Raw genomic sequence first — 23,093 nt, forward strand, 5'->3', positions numbered from 1 at the left:
AATGACTTCTGGCTCACACTGGGTTTCTCTCTTGCCTGTCTGCAGCATGGGACCCTCTGTACACCTTGTATGGGCTGCGGAGACACCACCGTGCTGGTGGATTCTAATGCCCTCACTTCCTGGTCCTGCTTTGTCTGCCTATAAGGGCATCAGATGCGCTAGGGCCAGAGTGCGGAGAGTCTGCAGGACAGGACTGTGGGAGGCAAGGCAAATGTTCCCAGCAGGTAGATTTAGAAAACGCTTTAATAACTCATCCCTAGCTGTGACACTGCCCTTCCTCTTCCAGGGATCATGGGGAGCTAGGCACTGTGCCAGCACTGCACACGGCACACATATGCTAGCTGCTTGCCCAGGACAGCATATGCCGGTCTGAGAGGTGTCTACTCTGCAAAGAAGCCCCTGGGGAGTTGGGGTTGGAGGGCCCATGTCCTACCTTCTGGTGGCATTTTTTTCAGCGGGGCTGAGGGGGGCGGCAAGGGCACCAAGGCAGTTGCTCGGAATCCGGCGGGGAGCGTCTCGGCTGAGCCACTGAGCATGTCAATGCTGTGAACGTCTCGAGGGCGAAAGCGCTTTCTCCAGGACGGGGTTCGCCGGAAGGCCTTGTCCTCGCCCTGCAAGGGAATGGCTTGTTATGCCTTTCACAGTCAGACGTGCAGCACCGTGCACAGTGGGCTCTGACACCAGTTGGGGTGAGGGGTGTGTGGGAGGGGCGGGCACGGACACACGCCTGCGGCACAGTGTGTGGTGGGGGGACCAGACACTGCCTGCGGCACAGCATGTGTGTAGGGAGGGGAGGGGGCTCAGACATGCCTGCTGCACAGTGTGGCGGGGGAGGGATGGGGGGACGACAGGGAGGGCTCAGCCATGCAGCTCAGATACTGATGCCGCCATTCTGTCAGTAGCATCTGCTTCCCCCCATCCTCCATTCACGGCCCCCTGGGAGGTTCTCTGGATAGCTGGCCCTTCCCTGTCACTAGCCCACACTGAACGTCCCCCACGTGGGGCAGCTGAACTACCATCGCTGTGGGCTTAGCCATGCGTTACGCAAACAAAAGGGCCACAAACAGCCATGTGGCGGCGTGTGACACCAATCCGGCTCAGCCATGACTCCCGGACATCAAAGGGCTCATCTACAAGGAAAATTATCCCAGATGAATTAAACGTGTGAATTTAAACATGATCAAGCCCGTGTGGACACTCCCATGCAGAATAAAAGTGGCTTGTCTACACAAACTAGGACACTCAGGAAAGTGAATCCTAATTAACTTATAAAAGTGCATTGGTTAATGGCATTAAACCTCTGTGTGGACACTCTCATTCAGAATTAAAGTGGCCTTGGAACTGAATTACATGAAAGAGAATTAAGGTCACTTTAATTCTGAATGAAAGCATCCATGTAGACGTTAATGTGATTTAACTAATCCACTTTAAAAATTAATTTTTCACTTAGACAAGCCCTTAATTCAGTTTAACATAAGAACATAAGAATGGCCATACTGGGTCAGACCAAACGTCCATCCAGCCCAGTATCCTGTCTGCCGACAGTGGCCAATGCCAGGTGTCTCAGGGCTTGTCTACATCAGAAAGTTGCAGCGCTGGTGAGGGAGTTACAGCGCTGCAACTTAGGAGGTGTACACATCTGCAGGGCACCACCAGCGCTGCAACTCCCTGTTTGCAGCGCTGGCCGTACTCCCGTTTTGTCTCGGGTGTAGAGGATCCAGCGCTGGTGATCCAGCGCTGGTAATCAAGTATAGACACTTACCAGCGCTTTTCTTGACCTCCGTGGAATAAGCAGGTATCCCAGCATACCTGAGGAAGCCTCTGGTAATCAAGCTGGTCTCCTTCCCCGGCTTGCTCTCGCGTTCCCCGAACCCCGAGCAAGCAGGTCTCCTTCCCCGCGGTTTGCTGGGTGGTTCGGGGAACGCGAGAGCAAACCGCGGCGAAGCTGGTCTCCTTTCCCGGTTTGCTCTCGCGTTCCCCGAACCCCGAGCAAGCAGGTCTCCTTCCCTGCGGTTTGCAGGGTGGTTCGGGAACGCGAGAGCAAACCGGGAAAGGAGACCAGCTTCGCGGCGGTTTGCTCTCGCGTTCCCCGAACAAGCAGGTCTTCTTCCCTGCGGTTTGCAGGGTGGTTCGGGAACGCGAGAGCAAACCGGGAAAGGAGACCAGCTTCGCCGCGGTTTGCTCTCGCGTTCCCCGAACAAGCAGGTCTCCTTCCCTGCGGTTTGCAGAGTGGTTCCGGGAAACGCGAGAGCAAACCGCGGCGAAGCTGGTCTCCTTTCCCGGTTTGCTCTCGCGTTCCGGAACCACCCTGCAAACCGCAGGGAAGGAGACCTGCTTGTTCGGGGTTCGGGGAACGCGAGAGCAAACCGGGGAAGGAGACCAGCTTCGCCGCGGTTTGCTCTCGCGTTCCCCGAACCACCCTTGAAGCCGCCCAACAGCGCTGCAGTGTGGCCACATCTAACACCACTTGCAGCGCTGGTTGCTATAAGTGTGGCCACTCTGCAGCGCTGGCCCTATACAGCTGTACTAATACAGCTGTAACAACCAGCGCTGCAAAATTTTAGATGTAGACATGGCCTCAGACAGAGGATGTGAACCTAACAGGCAATGATCAAGTGATCTCTCTCCTGCCATCCATCTCCACCCTCTGACAAACAGAGGCTAGGGACACCATTCCTTACCCATGCTGGCTAATAGCCATTAATGGACTTAACCTCCATGAATTTATCTAGTTCTCTTTTAAACCCTGTTATAGTCCTGGCCTTCACAACCTCCTCAGGTAAGGAGTTCCACAGGTTGACTGTGCGCTGTGTGAAGAAGAACTTGCTTGTATTTGTTTTAAACCTACTGCCCATTAATTTCATTTGGTGGCCCCTAGTTCTTATATTATAGGAACAAGTAAATAACTTTTCCTTATCCACTTTCTCCACATCACTCATGATTTTATATACCTCTACCATACCCCTGTGACGAAGTGGGGCTGTTCTTAATGTTTCCTCTGAATACTGTGTGAGTGCCTCAGTTTCTGGTTGACACTCTGTCTCCGTGGCAACTAATGGCCCAGGCCCTTCCCCCCTGCAAGGGGATGCTAAAGGTGTTGGAGAACAAAGAGGTCAGGTGACCTCCTGGCCCAGGAAAGAGACAAAGGCCAGAAAGGAGGGGCTGGAGGGCGTTTCAGTTTGGAACTAGCTGGGGACTGGAAGTGAGGGCAAATGGGGTTGTCTGCCTCGCTGGGCCCCAGAATGGACCTGGCTGAGGGATCCCGTTCTCTGTACCTACAAGCTGTTTTAGACCATGTTCCTGTCATCTAATAAACCTCTGTTTTACTAGCTGGCTAAGAGTCACGTCTGACTGCGAAGCAAAGTGAGGGTGCATGCAGGACCCTCTGGCTTCCCCAGGACCCCACCTGGGCAGACTCACTGTGGGAAGCGCACGGAGGGGCATATGCTGAATGCTCCAAGAAGAGATCCAGGAAGGTGAAGCTGTGTAAGCTTCTTGCCCTGAAGATGGTCTGCTCCAAGCGAGAGGAGGCTCCCCAAAGTCCTGACTGGTTTTGTGGGGAGCAGTTCCAAAGCATCACCCAGGGACTCCGTGACAATCCCCCCTTAGTCTCCTCCTTTCCAAGCTGAAAAGTCCTAGCCTCTTTAATCTCTCCTCGTATGGGACCCATTCCAACCCCCTAATCATTTTAGTTGCCCTTTTCTGAACTTTTTCTAATGCCAGTATACCTTTTTTGAGATGAGGAGACCGCATCTGTATGCAGTATTCAAGATGTGGGCATACCATGGATTTATATAAAGGAAATAAAATATTCTCCGTTTTGTTCTCTATCCCCTTTTTAATGATCCCTAACATCCTGTTTGCTTTTTTGACTGTTGCTGCACACTGTGTGGATGTCTTCAGAGAACTATCCACGATGACTCCAAGATCTCTCTCCTGATTAGTTGTAGATAAATTAGCCCCCATCATATTGTATGTATAGCTGGGGTTATTTTTTCCAATGTGCATTACTTTACATTTATCCACATTAAATTTCATTTGCCATTTGGTTGCCCAATCACTTAGTTTTGTGAGATCTTTTTGAAATTCTTCACAGTCTGCTTTGGTTTTAACTATCTTGAGCAGTTTAGTATCATCTGCAAACTTTGCCACCTCACTGTTTATCCCTTTCTGCAGATCAGTTATGAATAAGTTGAATAGGATTGGTCCTAGGACTGACCCTTGGGGAACACCACTAGTTACTCCTCTCCATTCTGAGAATTTACCATTTATTCCTACCCTTTGTTCCCTGTCTTTTAATCAGTTCTCAATCCATGAAAGGCTCTTCCCTTTTATCCAATGACAACTTAATTTACATAAGAGCCTTTGGTGAGGGACCTTGTCAAAGGCTTTCTGGAAATCTAAGTACACTATGTTCACTGGATCCCCCTTGTTCACATGTTTGTTGACTCCTTCAAAGAACTCTAATAGATTAGTAAGACACGATTTCCCTTTACAGAAACCATGTTGACTTTTGCCCAATAATTTATGTTCTTTTATGTGTCTGACAATTTTATTCTTTACTATTGCTTCAACTAATTTGCCCGGTACTGACGTTAGACTTACCGGTCTGTAATTGCCGGGATCACCTCTAGAGTCCTTTTTAAACATTTAAAATACTTTTTAAATACATTAGCTATCTTCCAGTCACTGGCAGAAGCTGGTTTAAAGGACAGGTTACAAACCCACGTTAATAGTTCTGCAATTTCACATTTGAGTTCTTTCAGAACTCTTGGGTGAATGCCATCTGGTCCTGGTGACTTGTTACTGTTAAGTTCATCAATTCATTCCAAAACCTTCTCTAGTGATACTTCAATCTGTGACAATTCCTCAGATTTGTCACCTACAAAGGACGGCTCAGGTTTGGGAATCTCCATTACATCCTCAGCTGTGAAGACTGAAGCAAAGAATTCATTTAGTTTCCCCGCAATGACTTTATCATCTTTAAGCACTCCTTTTGTATCTCCATCGTCCAGGGGCCCCACTGGTTGTTCAGCAGCATCCTGCTTCTGATGTACCTAAAAACATTTTGTTATTACCTTTGGAGTTTTGGCTAGCTGTTCTTCAAACTCCTTTTTGGCTTTTCTTATTACATTTTTACACTTAATTTGGCAGTGTTTATGCTCCTTTCTATTTACCTCACTAGGATTTGACTTTAATTTAACGTACTTCCATAGTGGAGTAATTATCCTGAAATAAAATCCCGTTTATTCCAAAACAGAGCATCCACATGTGGCACTATTCCAGAATACCTCTTCTAGCCAATTTCCTCATGTAGACATACCCTAACTCTAGAGCTCATGAGGGTTTGACTTTCCCAGGCAGCTACCGTCATGGACAAGAGAGACACAACTGAACCAGGTCTGGAAGTCAGTGGTTCTCTCAGTGATCATTCTTCCACATCCCTCCCACGTATCCCCTTCCATCAGGGAGTACAGATGTGCTTGTACAATGATGGGGTGTCACAGAATTCATACACTCCCACGCAGCACTGGGCACAAAGAACGTGCAGGGACAAAGGTCTATACAGCTGGCATCCATGCCAATAAGACCCTTTCTGTCTAAAGAACCTACCCAGATGCCAGGGCTTCTTTTCCCTCAGGTTTCGTTGCCCTAGGTGGTTTGTCCATCCTGCACTGGGATTGCCACTAAGAGTTAATTAGCTTGAAATAGCTCAGATGTCGGCCTGGTCAAAAATTTGATGTCACAATCATTTTTTGATGAAAAATTGAGTGGTTGGTTTTTTTGGAACAAGCGTCTGCTCTCTGTGGAAACATTTGATTTTTAGTTGAAAAACTCAATGCCCCAAAATTGAAACAATTCCTCTTAAAACGGAAATATTTTTATTTGGATCTGGTGCCACAATGCCTCATGGGAATTGTAGTTGAGTTGCCTCATGTCTCCATTCTGCTCTATGGGCCAGGCTCCCTGGCAGACTACGTCTCCTGTGATGCATCACAGCAGGGGCTCCCATGACGCACCACTTCTTGCTATGGGAAGACACTGTGGAGCACCATGAGAGATGTAGTAGAAGCCAAGCCTTTACAGGAGAATGGACACATGAGGCACCCAAGCGACAACTCCCATGGGGCACCACAGCATTTCCAAATCCAAATATTTTGGTATTCAAATTTTCACCAAAAAAACTGAAATTTTCCACAAGGGAAAAAAAAGTAATTTTCTGGCTGGCTCTAATTTAATTATCCTAACCACCAGTTGACTTGTTTATGTCACGTTGGTCCCTTCCACGCTTTTGATTCACTTTCCCGTCAGTGGTTGCTGGTGCACTTGTCCAAAGCAGAGCAATGACTTCATACTGTAGCAACTCTGTAAAGAGACTGGAGTTGGCAGCGAGGGACCTGCGTTTATCATCTGTTTATGTATAAAGGACTCTGGGATATGGATGCAAAGGGCTCTGGGAAATGGGATGGCATGAAGAAAAAGTAGGTGGTTTTAGGATGTTGTGTGGGGAAAGCTGAGGAACCCTGTTCTAGAGGTGCTGCTCAGACCCCTGACACCACAGAAACTGTTAGAGGGCTTCCTGGCATATGGGTAAGGCTTGTCCTCCCCATCTTAATGAGGTAGAACATGGGATTTGACTGTCTAAAATCAGGAATGGAGTGTGCCGGGCCTAAGCTTGTGCCTTTTGCTGAGCACATGAAACAGAGGGGCCTGTGCGGGTGGAGAGTTGCTGGAGAGAGAGGCTTGTTCCAACTCTCAGCATGCCTGGTCGCTGGTTGGAATGGTGACTGTTCGTTTATAACAGAGTGGGCTTTTCATATTTGTATTTTAAGTTACACCCTGGTCACCTAGCAGCTGACTTTCAAAAGCACAAATTGCATTTAGGCACCTAACTCCTCTTGACTTTGAGAGTTAAGCACCCAGCTGCCAGCTGTGCCTCCAGAAATCTTCCTGGAGTGGAGGGATGGCTGCTTTTTTTATTCTGTATCAATCTATGTAAATACATAGAATATCTCCCATTGTCCCTGGGCTGCCACTAATCCTGGTCACCTTGGTTGTCTGTCAAACAGGTGCAGTGTAAAATGGCTGTGACTTACTTAGATTATCAGCTCTGTGGGGCAGGGACTGTCTTTGTGTTGTGTGTCTGTACAGTGCCTAGCACAATGGGGTCCTGGTCCACGGTTGGGGCTCTTAGGTGCTACCATAACACAAATAATCAATGATAATAATCATCACTGAGGATGCCTGAGGTGGAGGTGCTGGGGCTACGACAAAACTGCTGTGGCTATCACATCTCAAGTCTGCAACCTAGTCCTCGCTGTGCCGTATCCTTCCTGCCACGGCCATCACACAGCTCACTTTTTATGGAGGAAGACTTCCAACTGACCCATCCTTAGCAGGATACCCCATATAGTCCAGTTGTCTCGTGGGAACAAGCAGGCACTTTTGTGTAATTTACTAGGAATCTTGTAACTCCACCACCCTGCTGGTGGAAAGGACAGACCCCCCCTAGATCCCTTCCAAAGCCAGTGAGGATGTATATTGTTCTCATGGGGGAATATGCCCAATTCACATAAGTACACTGCTGCATGTGTTTGCTACAAAGACATGGTGCCAACGCTTGCGCAAAGGGCAGCCTTTGCCATGGCTGCTCCTTCAGTAAGAACCTGAGAAAAAGTCTGGCAATTGGTGCGCACCAAGAGATCGGCATTTCCAGGCTGTTCTGTAGGGTGCAGGGGGTCACCTCTTTGAGGAGACTGTCTCATGGCCACCTCCCTCCCATTTGCAATTGCCTGTTCCCATCCCCACTGCCATTTGGGATTCCGTAACATCTCTGCAGCAAATGCTGGCTCGACAAGCCGTACTGGCAAAGGATGCCCATGCTTTCAGTTGTCTTCACTGCAATGCAGGACACACACCCTTACAGGAGCAGTGAGCCGCAAGGATGAGCCAACCCCACAGGACCAGCCAGCTCTTGCAGACTGTAAGAGACCTCCTCAAACAGATTCAGCATCCAGCTATGTCCTAGTCTGCCCTGAGGCAGCCGATATGCTGATCAGGCCAGTCCATACTGGATGTCTCCTAGTTGACCTGAGCCACTGCTTGAAAGTTGCTCCGTTGCTTTTTCATCACTGATTAAAGCAGAGGAGGCTGAGGCCAGAATTTTCAGGACAGTCTCTCTCACACCGAGGCACCTACATAAGCAGTCAGATTTTCAGAAGGGCTCAGCAAGGGACTGCAGGGGGTGGGGGTCATGTTGTGTGCTGAGATCTTTGGAAAATCTGGCCCTCAGTGCTGAGAACAGAAAGAGAAAGTGCAACAGAAACCCAAGGGCTGCATACCTGTGATAACAGCGACCCGCCTGCATTGGCAGATGTGCGAAGCGTTATTATGCATCATCCTAAGCTACCGGTGGATCAAAAGGAACAGAGTGCAGGTAGTGAGTGGCTGACAGACTTTGTGGGATTTAGTCACATGCCACCAGGCTTGATGGGTCAAAATTCTGAACTCGGAAGGTGCCCCACCCCGTCACCAGCCTATGGTCCCATCCCGAGCACAGAGAATTCAGGCAGTACTGGTAGTGCACTGACTAGCTGTGCCTGCATACAGTGCTCAGCAAGGCGTGTAGAGCGGCTGGTGCTGCATAACGCTGGGCACAGGATGGAAACAAAATCCCCAGCACTGTGTCGCTGACGTCCAAATAGTTCTTTGTCCCCTCCCCTGCGCAGTAGAAATGCGTGTCGGTTTTTATCTTGTGTGTTAGAGAGATCTTCAGAGTGACTGCTGCTCCCTCAGAAGGTCACCACATCTGCAGCATTTAAAGAGACCCCGCACATTCTTTTAACACAGGTTTGTATTTATTGATAGAATCATACACTGATCACGGTACATGAACCGGCCGGGACAGCGACTCACAATACGTACAAAGTTACACGTCAGGGAGCGAACAGGCAGACTCAGCACGGAGACCTCTTCAAATTACAGAGCATCAAAAACACGCTTACAGCCGAGCTGGCCTGAGCCCCAAGTTAGCCACCTTCTGCAGCCCCCTGGCTCTTACCAGCTTTAGATGGGAAGTAAAAGATAACCCTAAAACTAATTCTGCTCTAAAATCAGAGGAGAGCCGGCGGAGTCACTGGGAGCTGTCCCGCACCTCTTGGGATTTGGCCCACAGAAAATGAAGTTAGAAAAGACCCATTAGATTCCATCAAGTCTATTCCCGAATGCAGGACTGTCCCCAACAGCACATTCTGCAGGGCTTTGGCTAGTACAGGCTTAAATTATTCAAGTGCTACTGCTCCCCCTACTTCCCTAAAGGGCTGACACCACAACCTGTACACTTGCTAGTTGGTGAGCCTGTTCCCCTCAACAAAGAGAAGAGCCAAGGTGTGCCTGGCACTGACGCCTGTGGCTACAGAAATAATGCCAGAGTCTTGGTACCTTAGAAAACAGGCCGGTTTTCCTATTGCAGAAACGGATCCTCCCCCTTGCTTGTGAGCAGCCATCAATGCCCAGGGCTCAGTGTATACATTTCCTCAACCAGCACACGCCCCCAGAGTGTAACCAAGGTAGTTCAGGCTGTGCAGGGGTTTGAACATTGCTGTCCTCTCCCATAAGGTGTGACAAAATCAATTCTTACAAGACCAGCCTAACTGTTGTATCCCCTCCAACCCTCTGCCGCATTGTCTATTTCTCATCCTACAGAAGGGACCCACATCTTTTCAATTCCCCAGCAGGCCTCAGTCACAAGATAGTACTTTGTACTCACATCGTCCAGCCTTCTGTCCGTGCCCAAGGCAAGCAGATTGTTGAATTCTCTCTCCATCACCTGCCGTGCCTGAAAATAACATCAAATGAGTAACAGTAACACCCTGTTCCTGGGGAATGGCTGACACTAACACAGGAGCGCCATGCGCTTGGACAGATCCAAGTGTCCAACTACCATTGCAAGGAGGAAAGGATAGGTCCCTCCAAAAGCTGCTGGGCTGCCAGGTGACACACAGAGATGAAGCTGGCTGGCTGGATCTTGCTACTCTAAAACAGATCCTTGACACGGTGTGAACAATATCAAACCCTCCAGTATCAATGGAAAAAGCAGAGTCCAGTCAGGAGGAACCACTGCATTTCAAGGCAGAGTCGTTTGGACGACTCTTTCTTCATGTTCTGTGAAACTGCAAGGAGTACACACCAGCACCTCGACACCAAGGTGATGGATGCCTTAGAAATACTTAAGTGGATGAGAGAATGGAGACAGATAGACAGACCGATAATATGCAATAGTCTCCTGGTAGGCCCATGGTGGAAATGTTCTCCTTACCTGGGTATTCTGAGTGGGTATTTGTAGTACAAGTGCCAGACTATTATGGTCAAAATTTTCATCCAAAGCTAGGAGTGCTCCATGGACTCCACTCTCGATGAGGTTATTTGCATACTCCCTAAGCCCAATAGACTGGATCCAGTGCATGACCTGATCATTGGTCCAGACCAAAATATCTGGAAGACAGCAGGGTCAGATATTCAGTACACACCAGACCTTGAGTTAGAACAATTTTCAGGTATCTCTTGGTCCCCGCTGAACCTTGAGCACTGCCAGTTCCTGTGGCATGGTGACAATATGACAGAACACAGTGTGTGGCCTATATAATAGCTCAGTGGTTTGAGCATTTGCCTGCTAAACCCAGGGTTGAGAGTTCAGTCCTTGAGGGGGCCATTTAGGGAACTGAGGTAAAAAAAACTGTCTGGGGATCGGTCCTGCTTTGAGCAGGGGGTTGGACTAGATGACCTCCTGAGGTCTCTTCCAACTCTAATCTTCTATGATTCTCTGCACATGGTGTACTGTGACTCCCTGTACAATTCCAGCCCCCTGTCTTTAGCAGTGAAAGCAGATAGGTGCAGATGCTTGGGGAGGAGTTGGAAACCCCTTCAGCTTAGAAACAATGCTACTCAGAGAGCCAAGTTCTCTGGCTGAAATCCTGGCAACCTCCCTGCCCCAACCCCAAATTCAACAGGGCTAGGATTTCATGCTTTTTTGATTTATTTACCTTGCCAAGCAAAGATAGCTATCTATAAGCCTGGGTAGATCTGCTGATGCAAGGAGGAACATTGGTGCATTTTATATTGCCTACTTGAGATCTCTGTGGTGATCACAATAGTTTAATTTTCCCAGTTCTGTTCAAGGGAGTTGAAAATACCGACCCGCTTGACACAGAAACCTCCAATTCCCTGTGGAAACTAAATTCACTGTGGGGGCAGGCATTCTTTAAGTCAAATACAGTCATCAAGTGGGCTCTCCAGGTAAGTTCAACCAATTCTTCATTCGAGTCCAGCTGCAATAGAGCTGCTACTGGGGGCTCTTTATATCCTCAGGGCTTCTCTGCTCTTGCCATTCATCTCCCACCTGCTGTCAGAATTCCCTGTTTGTTCAAATGAACGCAATCTGACCAACAGGATCAGGACTTCAAAGGGAAACAAGAAGGAACCAGTAAAAAGGACTCTGCTTCTAAGCAAGTATTTTGCAGAGAGCAGAACTTATTAATAAGTCACAATTTGCCGACAGCTACTCCATGGATATGTGAGAAGCCAATTTCCTCTATATACAGAAGGGGCAATGGCTAGTGACTGTATGATATCGGTTGGGAAGTGTTGCCTTTTGGATTAAAAAACAAAGGAAGGGAAATAGAAGAAGGTGGGTTCACTTCTGCTGTCATTTTCCCTGAGACACAAGCCGCTCTTTTAAATTGTTACTGACCTTTGATTTCGTGTTGGCTTTCCTCTCGCCGCCTCTGAAGCTCCTTGCGGTCATAATTTAACCTCTTCAGGCACATGATGCCATACTGGAGGCTGGTGCTGGGAAAACACAATACATGCTCAACGCTCGGGACAGGATACACTAACACAAGAAATGGAGGCGTCTGCTTCTCAGCGAGGTTCACAACTTGGCGGAGGGAAGCTCCAAGAAAAGGTTGAACCTTGTTATCGAAACTCCCTAAAGAGAAACTCTCAAACCAAAACCAGCATAGTGGAGAAGGTCAAAGACATTAGCACTGAGAGAAACCCTTCCAGCTAGCTCACCTGCCAGAGTCTTTGTACTCTACAGGGCCAGCTCTAGTGCCCAGATCCTCAAAGGTACGTAGGCAGCTAACAGCCCTTGATTTTAATTGTAGTTAGGAATCTAAATACTTTGGATCTGGGCCTAGGGGTTTGCTGTCCCTAGGCTGGGATATGTCTGTCCCATTCAGTCCTGTATTCATATGCATTATCCGTTGTACTGGGGCATTCAGCCTCCACCTGTTCTGTCTGCATGGGAGGACATGGATCCAAACTCACCAATTCAAGCCCTTTGACAGGTCAGAACTCTCTTGCCTGGGAATTCTATAGCTTCTGGCTTCCCGGTTGTTAGCTGGAGCAGGGGTTCCTGAAGTACCAGGGAGTCCTGATGCTGCGCAGGGCCCAGGAACCTGCACTTCACTTACTGGCAAGGATCGAGAGGTGTCGTACTGTCCTTGTTGAGGAGGTTTCGGTGGGACTTTCTGAAGACCCACCACGCACCCAACTTCTATTCCTGGGAGCGGGGGACACAACCCAGCTCTCAGCCAGCCAGCCAGCTCTCAGCTGCACCCCAGGGGGCTGTCCAGGAGGAACGCAGCCCCAGAGAGCAAGAATTCCTCCTGCAGTGCCTCAGCGTGTCGGGGAGCATGCCTGCTGGGACACACCATCAGGGGCTGCAGTACACGGTCCTCACCCCACGTGCCATAACAGGCTGGCGTTAGGGACGGGAGATCATGGCCTTGCCTCCTCCTCGCCCCTAGTGGTGCACAAAGGGAGCTAGGCCTGCACTGACAGCCCCCAAGTGTGTGTGTGGGGGGGGTGGGATGCTCCCTGCCCCCAACCACACACTTGTGGTTAAGCTCCTGCCAGGACAGCCCGGCTGCAGTTCCCCAGTGAAGTCTTTGTAACCCATATGCTGCCTCTTACGTCCAGGTGCAAAGCCCTGGAGCTCTTCTCCGACTCCTCGGGGACAGGCTCTGCCCACGGTAGTGACCCCCTGGTGACGTGCCTGGGGAGGGCAGAGAGAGGAACGCCACAGGAAGGTCTGTCACCCGCAGATCCACACAGCACTCTCAACCCTCCAGGGCTTCAGGATCTCCCCATACGTGGCCTGCAAGCTGATCTGGAGCATAAGTGACAGAAAAGTCTTGTCTAGGAACGCCCACTCTACAGCCGACAGCAGCAACTCCAACTGCAACCCCAGTGTTCTTACACCCCCTCCCCCCAATACAAGGTCAGAGAAATGGATGAGCTGCTTCCATGACTGCTCCAGCAGGTGAACAAATGGTGGGACAGACAGATGAGCAGAAGGGGCCTTTTACCTTTGTGGTTTGGGATGTTCTACTCCTGGGTCAAAAATTGCACTACCCCTTGTGGTTGACCTGGATTGAGTGCTTTTGTGCCACGCAACCACCTACACTGGGGATCTGCACAGGGAATTTCATGAAGGAGAACATCAGCCTTTCTACGTTGTTCCAGATCATCCAGTTTGAACCTGAATAACTCTTCCTCCAAAGCCAGTGTCTGAGAATGCTCAGCCACACCAGCTGGGTCTGGCTAAAATCTGGGAAGAATCCCACTTAGGAACCCTTGAAATCACAAGACCTACATCCCCCATGTGCTATTCTGTTTGCAACAGGCCTTCTCCTTTACTGCTCAGGAAGGGACTTAATACTCTTAACACCTTCCATGGAAGACCAGCTCACCGATGGAAGCTGTCGACCATTTTTAGGTGCACTCTGAGATCTTTCTTAGTCAGGTGGTCCAGCATCCGAGCATCAACGAGACACTCCATGAAGTAGCTGCGATATTGCGGGAGCCCCAGACTAGGCAGCCATTCATTCCCAATCCATTCATGGTTCATGTCCCCATAGGCCAGCGTCTGTGAAAGCAAAGGGAAAAGCAGTGGATACATGACGGCTCTCAGCAGTGCTGCAGACACAGCTTTCCAGGGGACTTAGTGGTGGCACTTTAGGACATGTTGAAGCAGCAAAGAATCCTGTGGCACCTTATGGACTAACAGACGTTTTGGAGCATGAGCTTTCGTGGGTGAATACCCACTTCGTCAGATGCATGTAGTGGAAATTTCCAGGGGCAGGTATATATATGCAAGCAAGCTAGAGATAATGAGGTTAGTTCAATCAGGGAGGATGAGGCCCTGGTCTAGCAGTTGAGGTGTGAAAACCAAGGAAGGAGAAACTGTTTTTGTAGTTGGCAAGCCATTCAAACTCTTTGTTTAATCCTGAGCTGATGGTGTCAAATTTGCAGATGAACTGAAGCTCAGCAGTTTCTCTTTGAAGTCTGGTCCTGAAGTTTTTTTGCTGCAGGTTGGCCACCTTAAGGTCTGCTATAGTATGGCCAGGGAGGTTGAAGTGTTCTGCTACAGGTTTTTGTATATTGCCATTCCTAATATCTGATTTGTGTCCATGCATCCTTTTCCGTAGAGACTGTCCAGTTTGGCCAATGTACATAGCAGAGGGGCATTGCTGGCATATGATGGCGTATATTACATTGGTGGACGTGCAGATGAATGAACCGGTGATGGTGTGGCAGATCTGGTTAGGTCCTGTGATGGTGTCGCTGGTGTAGATATGTGGGCAGAGTTGGCATCGAGGTTTGTTGCATGGATTGAGCTAGAGTTACTATGGTGAGGTGTGCAGTTACTGGTGAGAATATGTTTCAGGTTGGCAGGTTGTCTGTGGGCGAGGATTGGCCTGCCACCCAAGGCCTGTGAAAGTGTGGGATCATTGTCCAGGATGGGTTGTAGATCCCTGATGATGCGTTGGAGGGGTTTTAGCTGGGGACTGTATGTGATGGTCAGTGGAGTCCTGTTGGTTTCTCTCTTGGGTTTGTCTTGCAGTAGGAGGCTTCTGGGCACACGTCTGGCTCTGCTGATCTGTTTCCTTATTTCCTCGTGTGGGTATTGTAGTTTTGAGAAGGCTTGGTGGAGATTTTGTAGGTGTTGGTCTCTGTCTGAGTGGTTAGAGCAGATGCGTTTGTACCTCAGTGCTTGACTGTAGACAATGGATCGTGTGATGTGCCCGGGATGGAAGCTGGAGGCATGAAGGTAGGCATAGCGGTCGGTAGGTTTTCGGTATAGGGTGGTGTTAATGTGACTTTCACTTATTCGCACTGTGGTGTCTAGGAAGTGGACCTCCCGTGTAGATTGGTCCAGGCTGAGGTTGATGGTAGGGTGGAAGCTGTTGAAATCGTGGTGGAAATTTTCCAGAGTTTCCTTCCAATGGGTCCAGATGATGAAGATGTCATGAGATGTCATCTTCATCATCTGGACCCATGGGAAGGAAACTCTGGAAAAATTCCACCACGATTTCAACAGCTTCCACCCTACCATCAACCTCAGCCTGGATCAATCTACACGGGAGGTCCACTTCCTAGACACCACAGTGCGAATAAGTGAAGGTCACATTAACACCACGCTATACCGAAAACCTACCGACCGCTATGCCTACCTTCTTGCCTCCAGCTTCCATCCCGGGCACATCACACGATCCATTGTCTACAGTCAAGCACTGAGGTACAAACTCATCTGCTCTAACCCCTCAGACAGAGACCAACACCTACAAAATCTCCACCAAGCATTCTCAAAACTACAATACCCACACGAGGAAATAAGGAAACAGATCAACAGAGCCAGACGTGTACCCAGAAGCCTCCTACTGCAAGACAAACTCAAGAGAGAAACCAACAGGAATCCACTGGCCATCACATACAGTCCCCAGCTAAAACCCCTCCAACGCATCATCAGGGATCTACAACCCATCCTGGACAATGATCCCACACTTTCACAGGCCTTGGGTAGCAGGCCAATCCTCGCCCACAGACAACCTGCCAACCTGAAACATATTCTCACCAGTAACTGCACACCTCACCATAGTAACTCTAGCTCAATCCATGCAACAAACCTCGATGCCAACTCTGCCCACATATCTACACCAGCAACACCATCACAGGACCTAACCAGGTCAGCCACACCATCACCAGTTCATTCTCCTGCACGTCCACCAATGTAATATACGCCATCATATGCCAGCAATGCCCCTCTGCTATGTATATCGGCCAAACTGGACAGTCGCTATGGAAAAGGATAAATGGACACAAATCAGATATTAGGAATGGCAATATACAAAAACCTGTAGGAGAACACTTCAACCTCCCTGGCCACACTATAGCAGACCTTAAGGTGGCCATCCTGCAGCAAAAAAACTTCAGGACCAGACTTCAAAGAGAAACTGCTGAGCTTCAGTTCATCTGCAAATTTGACACCATCAGCTCAGGATTAAACAAAGAGTTTGAATGGCTTGCCAACTACAAAAACAGTTTCTCCTCCTTTGGTTTTCACACCTCAACTGCTAGACCAGGGCCTCATTCTCCCTGATTGAACTAACCTCATTATCTCTAGCTTGCTTGCATATATATACCTGCCCCTGGAAATTTCCACTACATGCATCTGACGAAGTGGGTATTCACCCACGAAAGCTCATGCTCCAAAATGTCTGTTAGTCTATAAGGTGCCACAGGATTCTTTGCTTCTTTTACAGATCCAGAGTAACACGGCTACCCCTCTGATATAAGACATGTTGGTGCAAGATGTTTTTTCAAAGCGCTTGCATTTAGAAGAAGTTGGCTGATTTTCAGCCAACTTGATTTTATTGGGAATTTTGCTTTTGCAATTGTCTGTCCAATTACTAATAAATTGTGTTTAGATAAATAACTTGAGTCAGTGCATCTCTGTCTGAGCAGACATGTTGCAGGTTAGAGAAATACAGATGAAAAGCCTGTATACAAATTTATATTTATAATGCCCCCACCCTGGATGGATTAATGGAAGAGGGGACCCTTGGATCTCCAAGCATGACCCTCCCTGGTCTGAGCTAAGGGACCCAGCTCTCTTAGCCATGGCTGAAGCTGGTCAGAAAATGGTTTTCTCATAGGACTCTGAAAAGTCTCTCTCTCTCAAACTGCGACAAAAAATTTAAGTGTTGAAAATTTTCACAAACTGAAAAATCCAAAAATATTTTCAGATCAAGTCTATTGAATGCTTTGTTCTGATAATCTCAAAACATTTTGTTTCAATTATGATCTTTTTTTTTTTACTTTTTAAACCTTAAATTAACTTAAATTTCAGAACAAAAAGTCACTTCAAACCAAAAAATGGTATTTGTGCATCTCAAAAGAAGTCAAAATGAGACATTCCAGTAATTTAGAAAAATTTTTTTCCCAACTAATTTTTCAGAATGGGAAATATGTTGCATCCACCCTTTCCTGCTCACAGTTAGGTTTCAATAAAATGGCATTTTCGGATGAAAAAAATATTTTGTCAAAAAATTCCGGACTAATTCTAGCTGCAGCAAACTCTTCAACCTCTATATGTGCGCCATCCACCACTAGAGGGTGACAGAGCATCAGGCTGAGTGGGCATGAGCTACATTGTTGTTTTTAAGTGTAACCAGTTTAATACTTGCCAACAGTATCCCACACAGATGTTGTGAGCTTAATTAACGTTTGCAATATTTGGACGAATGATGTTATATAAATCAAAATTAAAACCAGCGGTCAAAAATTTTCCTCTCTCAATATTTTGTTACTTAAATTTCATAATGTAAATGTTATACTGGTAATAGGGCAACTCAGAGAATTTGCTGAGAAAAGCTCAGTGGCTCAGCATTCGCCGATGCCCGCAACGGCTGGGAGTGCTCAGCACTTCTCCAGAGCAAGCCCCAAGTCTGGAAGAGAAAGGGCCTTGTGCTCCACTGCCCTGCCCCCGGTGCGATTACTGACACCAGTCTCAAGTCAGTTTAAAATGCCACCCCATCCACATGGCAGATCAGCACCCTCTTTGCACCAGGTGCAGGGCAATCAAGGATCAGGCCCAAATGATACTCTCATTAACTCCAACCACATCAGCAAGTGAGCAGGACTCTCATGGGTGGGTAGGACCTGGAGGGCTACATGTGGTATATCAACCCCTGGTTTTTTATCCTTGGCAGGAAGCACTGTCCCATCTCTACGTACAGGCCACCCAGAGGATTCAGGGGGCCTGGGGCAAAGCAATTTCAGGGGCCCCTTCCATAAAAAAAAAGTTGCAATGCTATAGAATACTATATTCTCGTGGGCGCCCTTGCGGGGCCTGGGGCAAATTGCTTCACTTCCCCCCCTCCCCCGGGGTATCCCTAAAATGGACCCTGTTTCAATACTGGGAGCAGGAGCAGTGTTGTCTTCCTACCAGGAAAGGCAATTTGCTTGGCGTCAGTTCAGTTTTTCTTCATTCTCCCACCTCTACCCCCCTCTATAAATGGCTACTTCCTTCCCTCCTGGGGTAATGAGGCGGTTAGCTTATGCTGCCAGATGTGCAGCACTACAGCTGTTCTCAGGCTCTTTATTACTATTGCTAACGGAAGGTCTTACTCTTTTCTCATGGAAAGGATAGTCGTGCACTGAACAGAACAGAGATGTCTTGTCTTTGGCTACAAAGCCAGTGACGCATTTGACAGGCATGGCTGATCAAACAGAACAGGCGAGGGCTGAGGTTACTAAGGATGGTGGGGAGAGAGGAGGGATTGTATCACTGCTGGAACATGGCTACACTGTCTGCCCTATGTTTTTTATGAAGTCCATGGAAGGAAAGTCCTGGCTAATATACTCTAGAGGCGCCCAGATGATCAGAACCGGAATCCAGATCCGGACTCAAATCAGAGCTCCCTGGAAGCTGGGGGTGGGGGAATGATTTGGGCCCAAGTAGCTTATTCTATCATCTAGTCATTTGCCAGCTTTGTTAACCGACTGTGGGGTGGATGGACCATAACCGGTGACCCCAGGACATACCATGTATGGGGAGATGAGATCACAAGCATTTTTACTAGAAATAGGTCCCCAATTTTAGAAAACCATTTCCAGGCAGCAGGGAACCCAGGGCTGAGAGTTACTACAGCCACGGCTGAAAGTTACTACCATTTTTGCCGCCCCAAGCAAAAAAAAAAAAAAAAAAAAAAAAAAAGCCGCTTGGACTGTGCCACCCCAAGAATGGCAGGAATGCCGCCCCAGGCACGTGCCGCCCCAGGCACGTGCTTCCTCTGCTGGTGCCTGAAGCCAGTCCTGCACGCAGTGCTATTAGCCATGGATTTTCCACACCTTGGAAATGGCGAAGGCCCCTTCCCCAACATGCCAAACCTCAGCCCAGGCTGTCACCTGCAGTACACAAACTCAGAAATTGTGCGCTGTGTTAGTTCTGGGGACATCTAAAACAAGAGTCAAAAGAAACATGGCATTCAACCCCAGCCAGCAATGAAAGAGCCATGTTCCTGGTGCAGGAGCGTGGAGGCTGGCTAGTACATATTATTGGTTGGTCATAGGCAAGAGATGAAGCTCCAGCTCAGTGAACGTTATCCCTGCTATAAAATGAGACAAAGGAGGAGTCAACAAACCACAGGAGAAAATAAGGTTTTTCCCTTGTCTTTGAGTGTTCTCTGCTGCTGCCTTCACCAACCTTCCAGTGACGTCCCTTTGGGGTAGGGTTTAAGGGGGAAAAGGGCGGGGCTAAATGTTGACTAACTGTCCGAGGGAGTGGCCTGCATGGAAACGGAGTGATGTGATTGGACACACACAGTGTCACTAAGGCATTCAATTTACAAGAGGGTTGTGTGAGATTCCCTGGGTGGAGGCCCTGCTCCTGAGCCCGGCTCGCCTAGCTAACAGACATGGAAAGAGATGACATGGAGGATCTCACCTGTGCCCAGCTGCCCTCCTCTGTGTCCTAATTGTAACAAATGTAGCATGTCAACAAAAACAACAGGTAAAGTCAGTACCTCTGCCACGGGGGGGGATCACGCCCTTCAAACATAAACAGAACAGAACACATGTATCTGAAAGGTGATACATTGCGGTCAGAAGAAAGGTACTAGAACTAGAGGGACTCAGTGTCCTTTGCGAGAGTCCTGACCTGAGTCAGCCAGACAGGAAATGGGAATGCCCACTTCATATGCAACTCAGGAGCATGTGTCTCTCAGCTAGAGAGCAAGTGAGCACTGGTGCAATCCTGATCCTGCGTGAATCAAAGGGAATTTTGCCACTGACTTCGATGGGGGCCAGTTTTTCATCCACAATGCTGCTATGCTCCAGGAGTCCTGTTCTCCCCAGCACAGTTACTTCAGGCTTGGAGACTGGCACAGATACCTCTAGAGCACATGCTCATTGTGACAAGCAGGTGTAGCACTGGGCAGGGATGCCAGGCTGAGAGCCTGCATTTCCCAAAGAACAGACACAAGTAAGGCAGCGGCAGTGCAAGCTTCCATCACACTACCCAGCCAGCTTGCTCCATTCCTGACCTGGACACTATGCTGGTGACCCACACTCAACATCTGCAGGGCCAACGCAGGCCAATTAACATCCCTTGTGAGGGCAGGTGGTGTGATGTGGACACCTGGCCACTAAGAAAGAGACTGAGATCCCTAAAATCCTGGCCCCATTGAAATAAATTGAAGTTTGGCCAGTGACTTTGAGGGGGGGGAGGGTGTCAGGATTTCACATTCTAGGCTGGCTTCTCTGCACCTTTTTTTTTTTTTTTTTTTTTAACTAGAGGTGGACAGAGAGAGACAGTCATCATGGTCTCAGCAAAACCAGCAGGACTCTGAAAAAGGAAAACACATTTCTTACTAGTGGGAATAAAAAAGCAGCGATAGAAACTGCGCAAATCATTTTCCAAAAGGCAGCTTGCCATGACTGCATGAGATACAGATCCCTTTCCATTCACCGGACTGAGATTTCAGCACTAGCACTCCTTCAGTGTTACGCATGGTAACTGACATGCGACTCAGATGGGAGATGGGATTAGACGCAAGAAACTAACCGTTTTGGTGGAAGTTGCCATGTTCTCCATCTCCTCGTGTGTGAGCCAGACATTTCCGGAGGACTAGAGGGAAAAGGTCAGAAAGGTCGATCAGAGAAAGGTCGATGGCACATTACAACGGGGGCACAACCGTCAGCTCAAAATTCTAGGTGAAGCAAGTTCAATTAGAGATGGTATTTCAGGTTCTACAGTGGATAACAATGAGACATATACAGACTTTACGGCTGGATTCTTCTCTCTCACTGGTTTCACACGAGGAATTTCTGCTCATTTACACCAGACTGAGATCAGAATCTGGTTCTGTTTATCTACATATAAAGGACACTGGTGGATTCCTCACATTCCTGTAGAGACACACACTTTCAGCTTCCATGAAACTCACCTAGGGCTCCCTACGTTGGTAAAAGAGATAAGAAATGTGACAGTATAGAATGATGAGCGGTGCGGTGCGCCCAGCCACCCCATTCCAAGAACAAAGAGCACATTTAAAATGGATAAAATGCAGTAGTATTTTACACCATGCGTATTTAATTAGTGGAATTTTTTGCTCTGGAATACAAGTGAGGGGAAAAGATGGTTACCTACTTGTAACTGTTGTTCTTTGAGATGTGTCTGCTACTTAGATGGGTGAGTTCCCAGAGCACTGGAGTCGGAGAACTTTGCCTCGCAGTACCCATGGGGCAGTGCTCAGCCACTCCCCTGGCCACAGAAGGGCAAGACCACCCTGACCCTCTCAGTTCCTTTGCAGCAAATGTCAGAAGCATAGACGCCAATGCAGAGGGGACGGAGGGTGGGCCGTGGAATACACGTCCGCCTCAGACCTCAAAGAACAACAGGTACAGGTAGGTGACTGTTTTACTTCAAGTATATGACATTTCTAAGTGACATTCCTATATTGGACATTGGCAGGGCTGCCACTTGGTCCTCTGTGCATGCGTCTACCAATCGCTGCTGCACCCAAATCAGATGCAAACTTTGGGAAGGCAATCCTGAAGTCCTTGTTTAAACAGACTCCAAGCTCCACCTCCCACGCATCCTGCGTGGGAGTCACCTAAGTAGAATACATAGTTGCAGCGGCTACTGACAGCTACAGTGGCATCTCTTCATGGCCAGAGTGTATACTCCCAAAGAATGTAAAGTAGCCTGGGTGGTGGTGGGGGTCTTTAAAAGAGTGCAGGGTTTCATCTTTTTTTGTGAAAATAAAACCTGGCCATCAGACAGAAGCTTATGCATATTCTCCTGAGGGAGGCCTGCCCAAGGTAGCGCCCATTTGCCTCTGGAGGTTCTGATATGCCTGAAAGTCCTTGGGTCCTGATGGAGGGGAAGATTCTGGCAAGGGAAAGTCATCCAAGGCAGTTCACTGCATCAGCAACAAGTCTTGTTCTGGCACCATAAGATCTGGTTGGAATAACCCGAGTACGGGAGGACGGGCTCAGCAGTCACCGGCCGCTGAGATGGTTTGACAGATGGAGCCACCAACGGGACTGGTGATCTCAATCCGGAGCAGGTCAAAGAGCAGGATCTTAGGGACCGAGAAACATCCCAAGGAGTCTAAAGAGGACACTGGGCATAGGGATAAAGCATTGGTGGCCAGTAGGCACTAGGCCAAGTGCCCCTTCTTGACTATGGTACAGATGCCAATCTCAGTACCAATGGTGAGCCGCGGACAATCTCTGGTGCATATTTGATGACGAGGGAGGAGATGACCCTGACCTGGATATTGAGAAGTCCCAGAGGGTCTCTAGTGACAACAGGGGAGCCAGCACTGACAGGGCAACAAACAGTCAGACTCATCTGAAGCCCCATACGAGGGCAGCATCGGTGATGAAGAGGAATGGGGGATTGGCACTGAATGAGGAACACTCCCACATGGTACTGGAAGAGGTGCTGGTACCTAGGCTAAGGGCGTACCAAAGATGCTCCACAATCTGAGGCCTGGGTGGTGCAAGCTGTGGTGCTGATGAACCTGGCGGCTCTGTGACGTAGCCAGAAGGTGCCAATATCAGAGCTGGGATGAGGCGGTAGAAGCCATGGTATCAGAGAACTCCTGAATAAGTGCAGAGTCCGGGACTGAGAGGCAAAGCACGTCAGATGCCACCAAGTCGCTGTTGGTATGGAGTCAGTCAGCACTGGTGCTGACATTAATCAGTACCGGACTCAATGGATGCCTCATGGCCAGAAC

General features: G+C 48.5%; 1 protein-coding gene across 7 annotated transcripts in view; it reads right to left on the bottom strand.

The window, feature by feature from the left end:
- PPFIA4 (PTPRF interacting protein alpha 4) overlaps positions 1-23,093 on the bottom strand; it is a 204,969-nt gene that overhangs the window by 7,714 nt on the left and 174,162 nt on the right. For 5 of the 7 annotated variants that reach the window (XM_050956078.1, XM_050956080.1, XM_050956077.1 and 2 more), the window contains exons 23-29: positions 20,912-20,974; positions 19,793-19,819; positions 13,755-13,930; positions 11,750-11,847; positions 10,319-10,494; positions 9,770-9,838; positions 434-611 (exon numbers count right to left, since the gene is read on the bottom strand). In XM_050956078.1, the coding sequence (XP_050812035.1) occupies positions 434-611; positions 9,770-9,838; positions 10,319-10,494; positions 11,750-11,847; positions 13,755-13,930; positions 19,793-19,819; positions 20,912-20,974 (787 nt within the window). Of the gene's footprint in view, positions 1-433; positions 612-9,769; positions 9,839-10,318; positions 10,495-11,749; positions 11,848-13,754; positions 13,931-19,792; positions 19,897-20,911; positions 20,975-23,093 lie in introns of those variants that run through there. The other 2 variants (XM_050956083.1, XM_050956084.1) reach the window with 2 other exon arrangements.

The sequence above is a fragment of the Gopherus flavomarginatus genome, chromosome 5, assembly GCF_025201925.1.
Source record: "Gopherus flavomarginatus isolate rGopFla2 chromosome 5, rGopFla2.mat.asm, whole genome shotgun sequence".
Lineage (NCBI taxonomy): Eukaryota > Metazoa > Chordata > Testudines > Testudinidae > Gopherus > Gopherus flavomarginatus.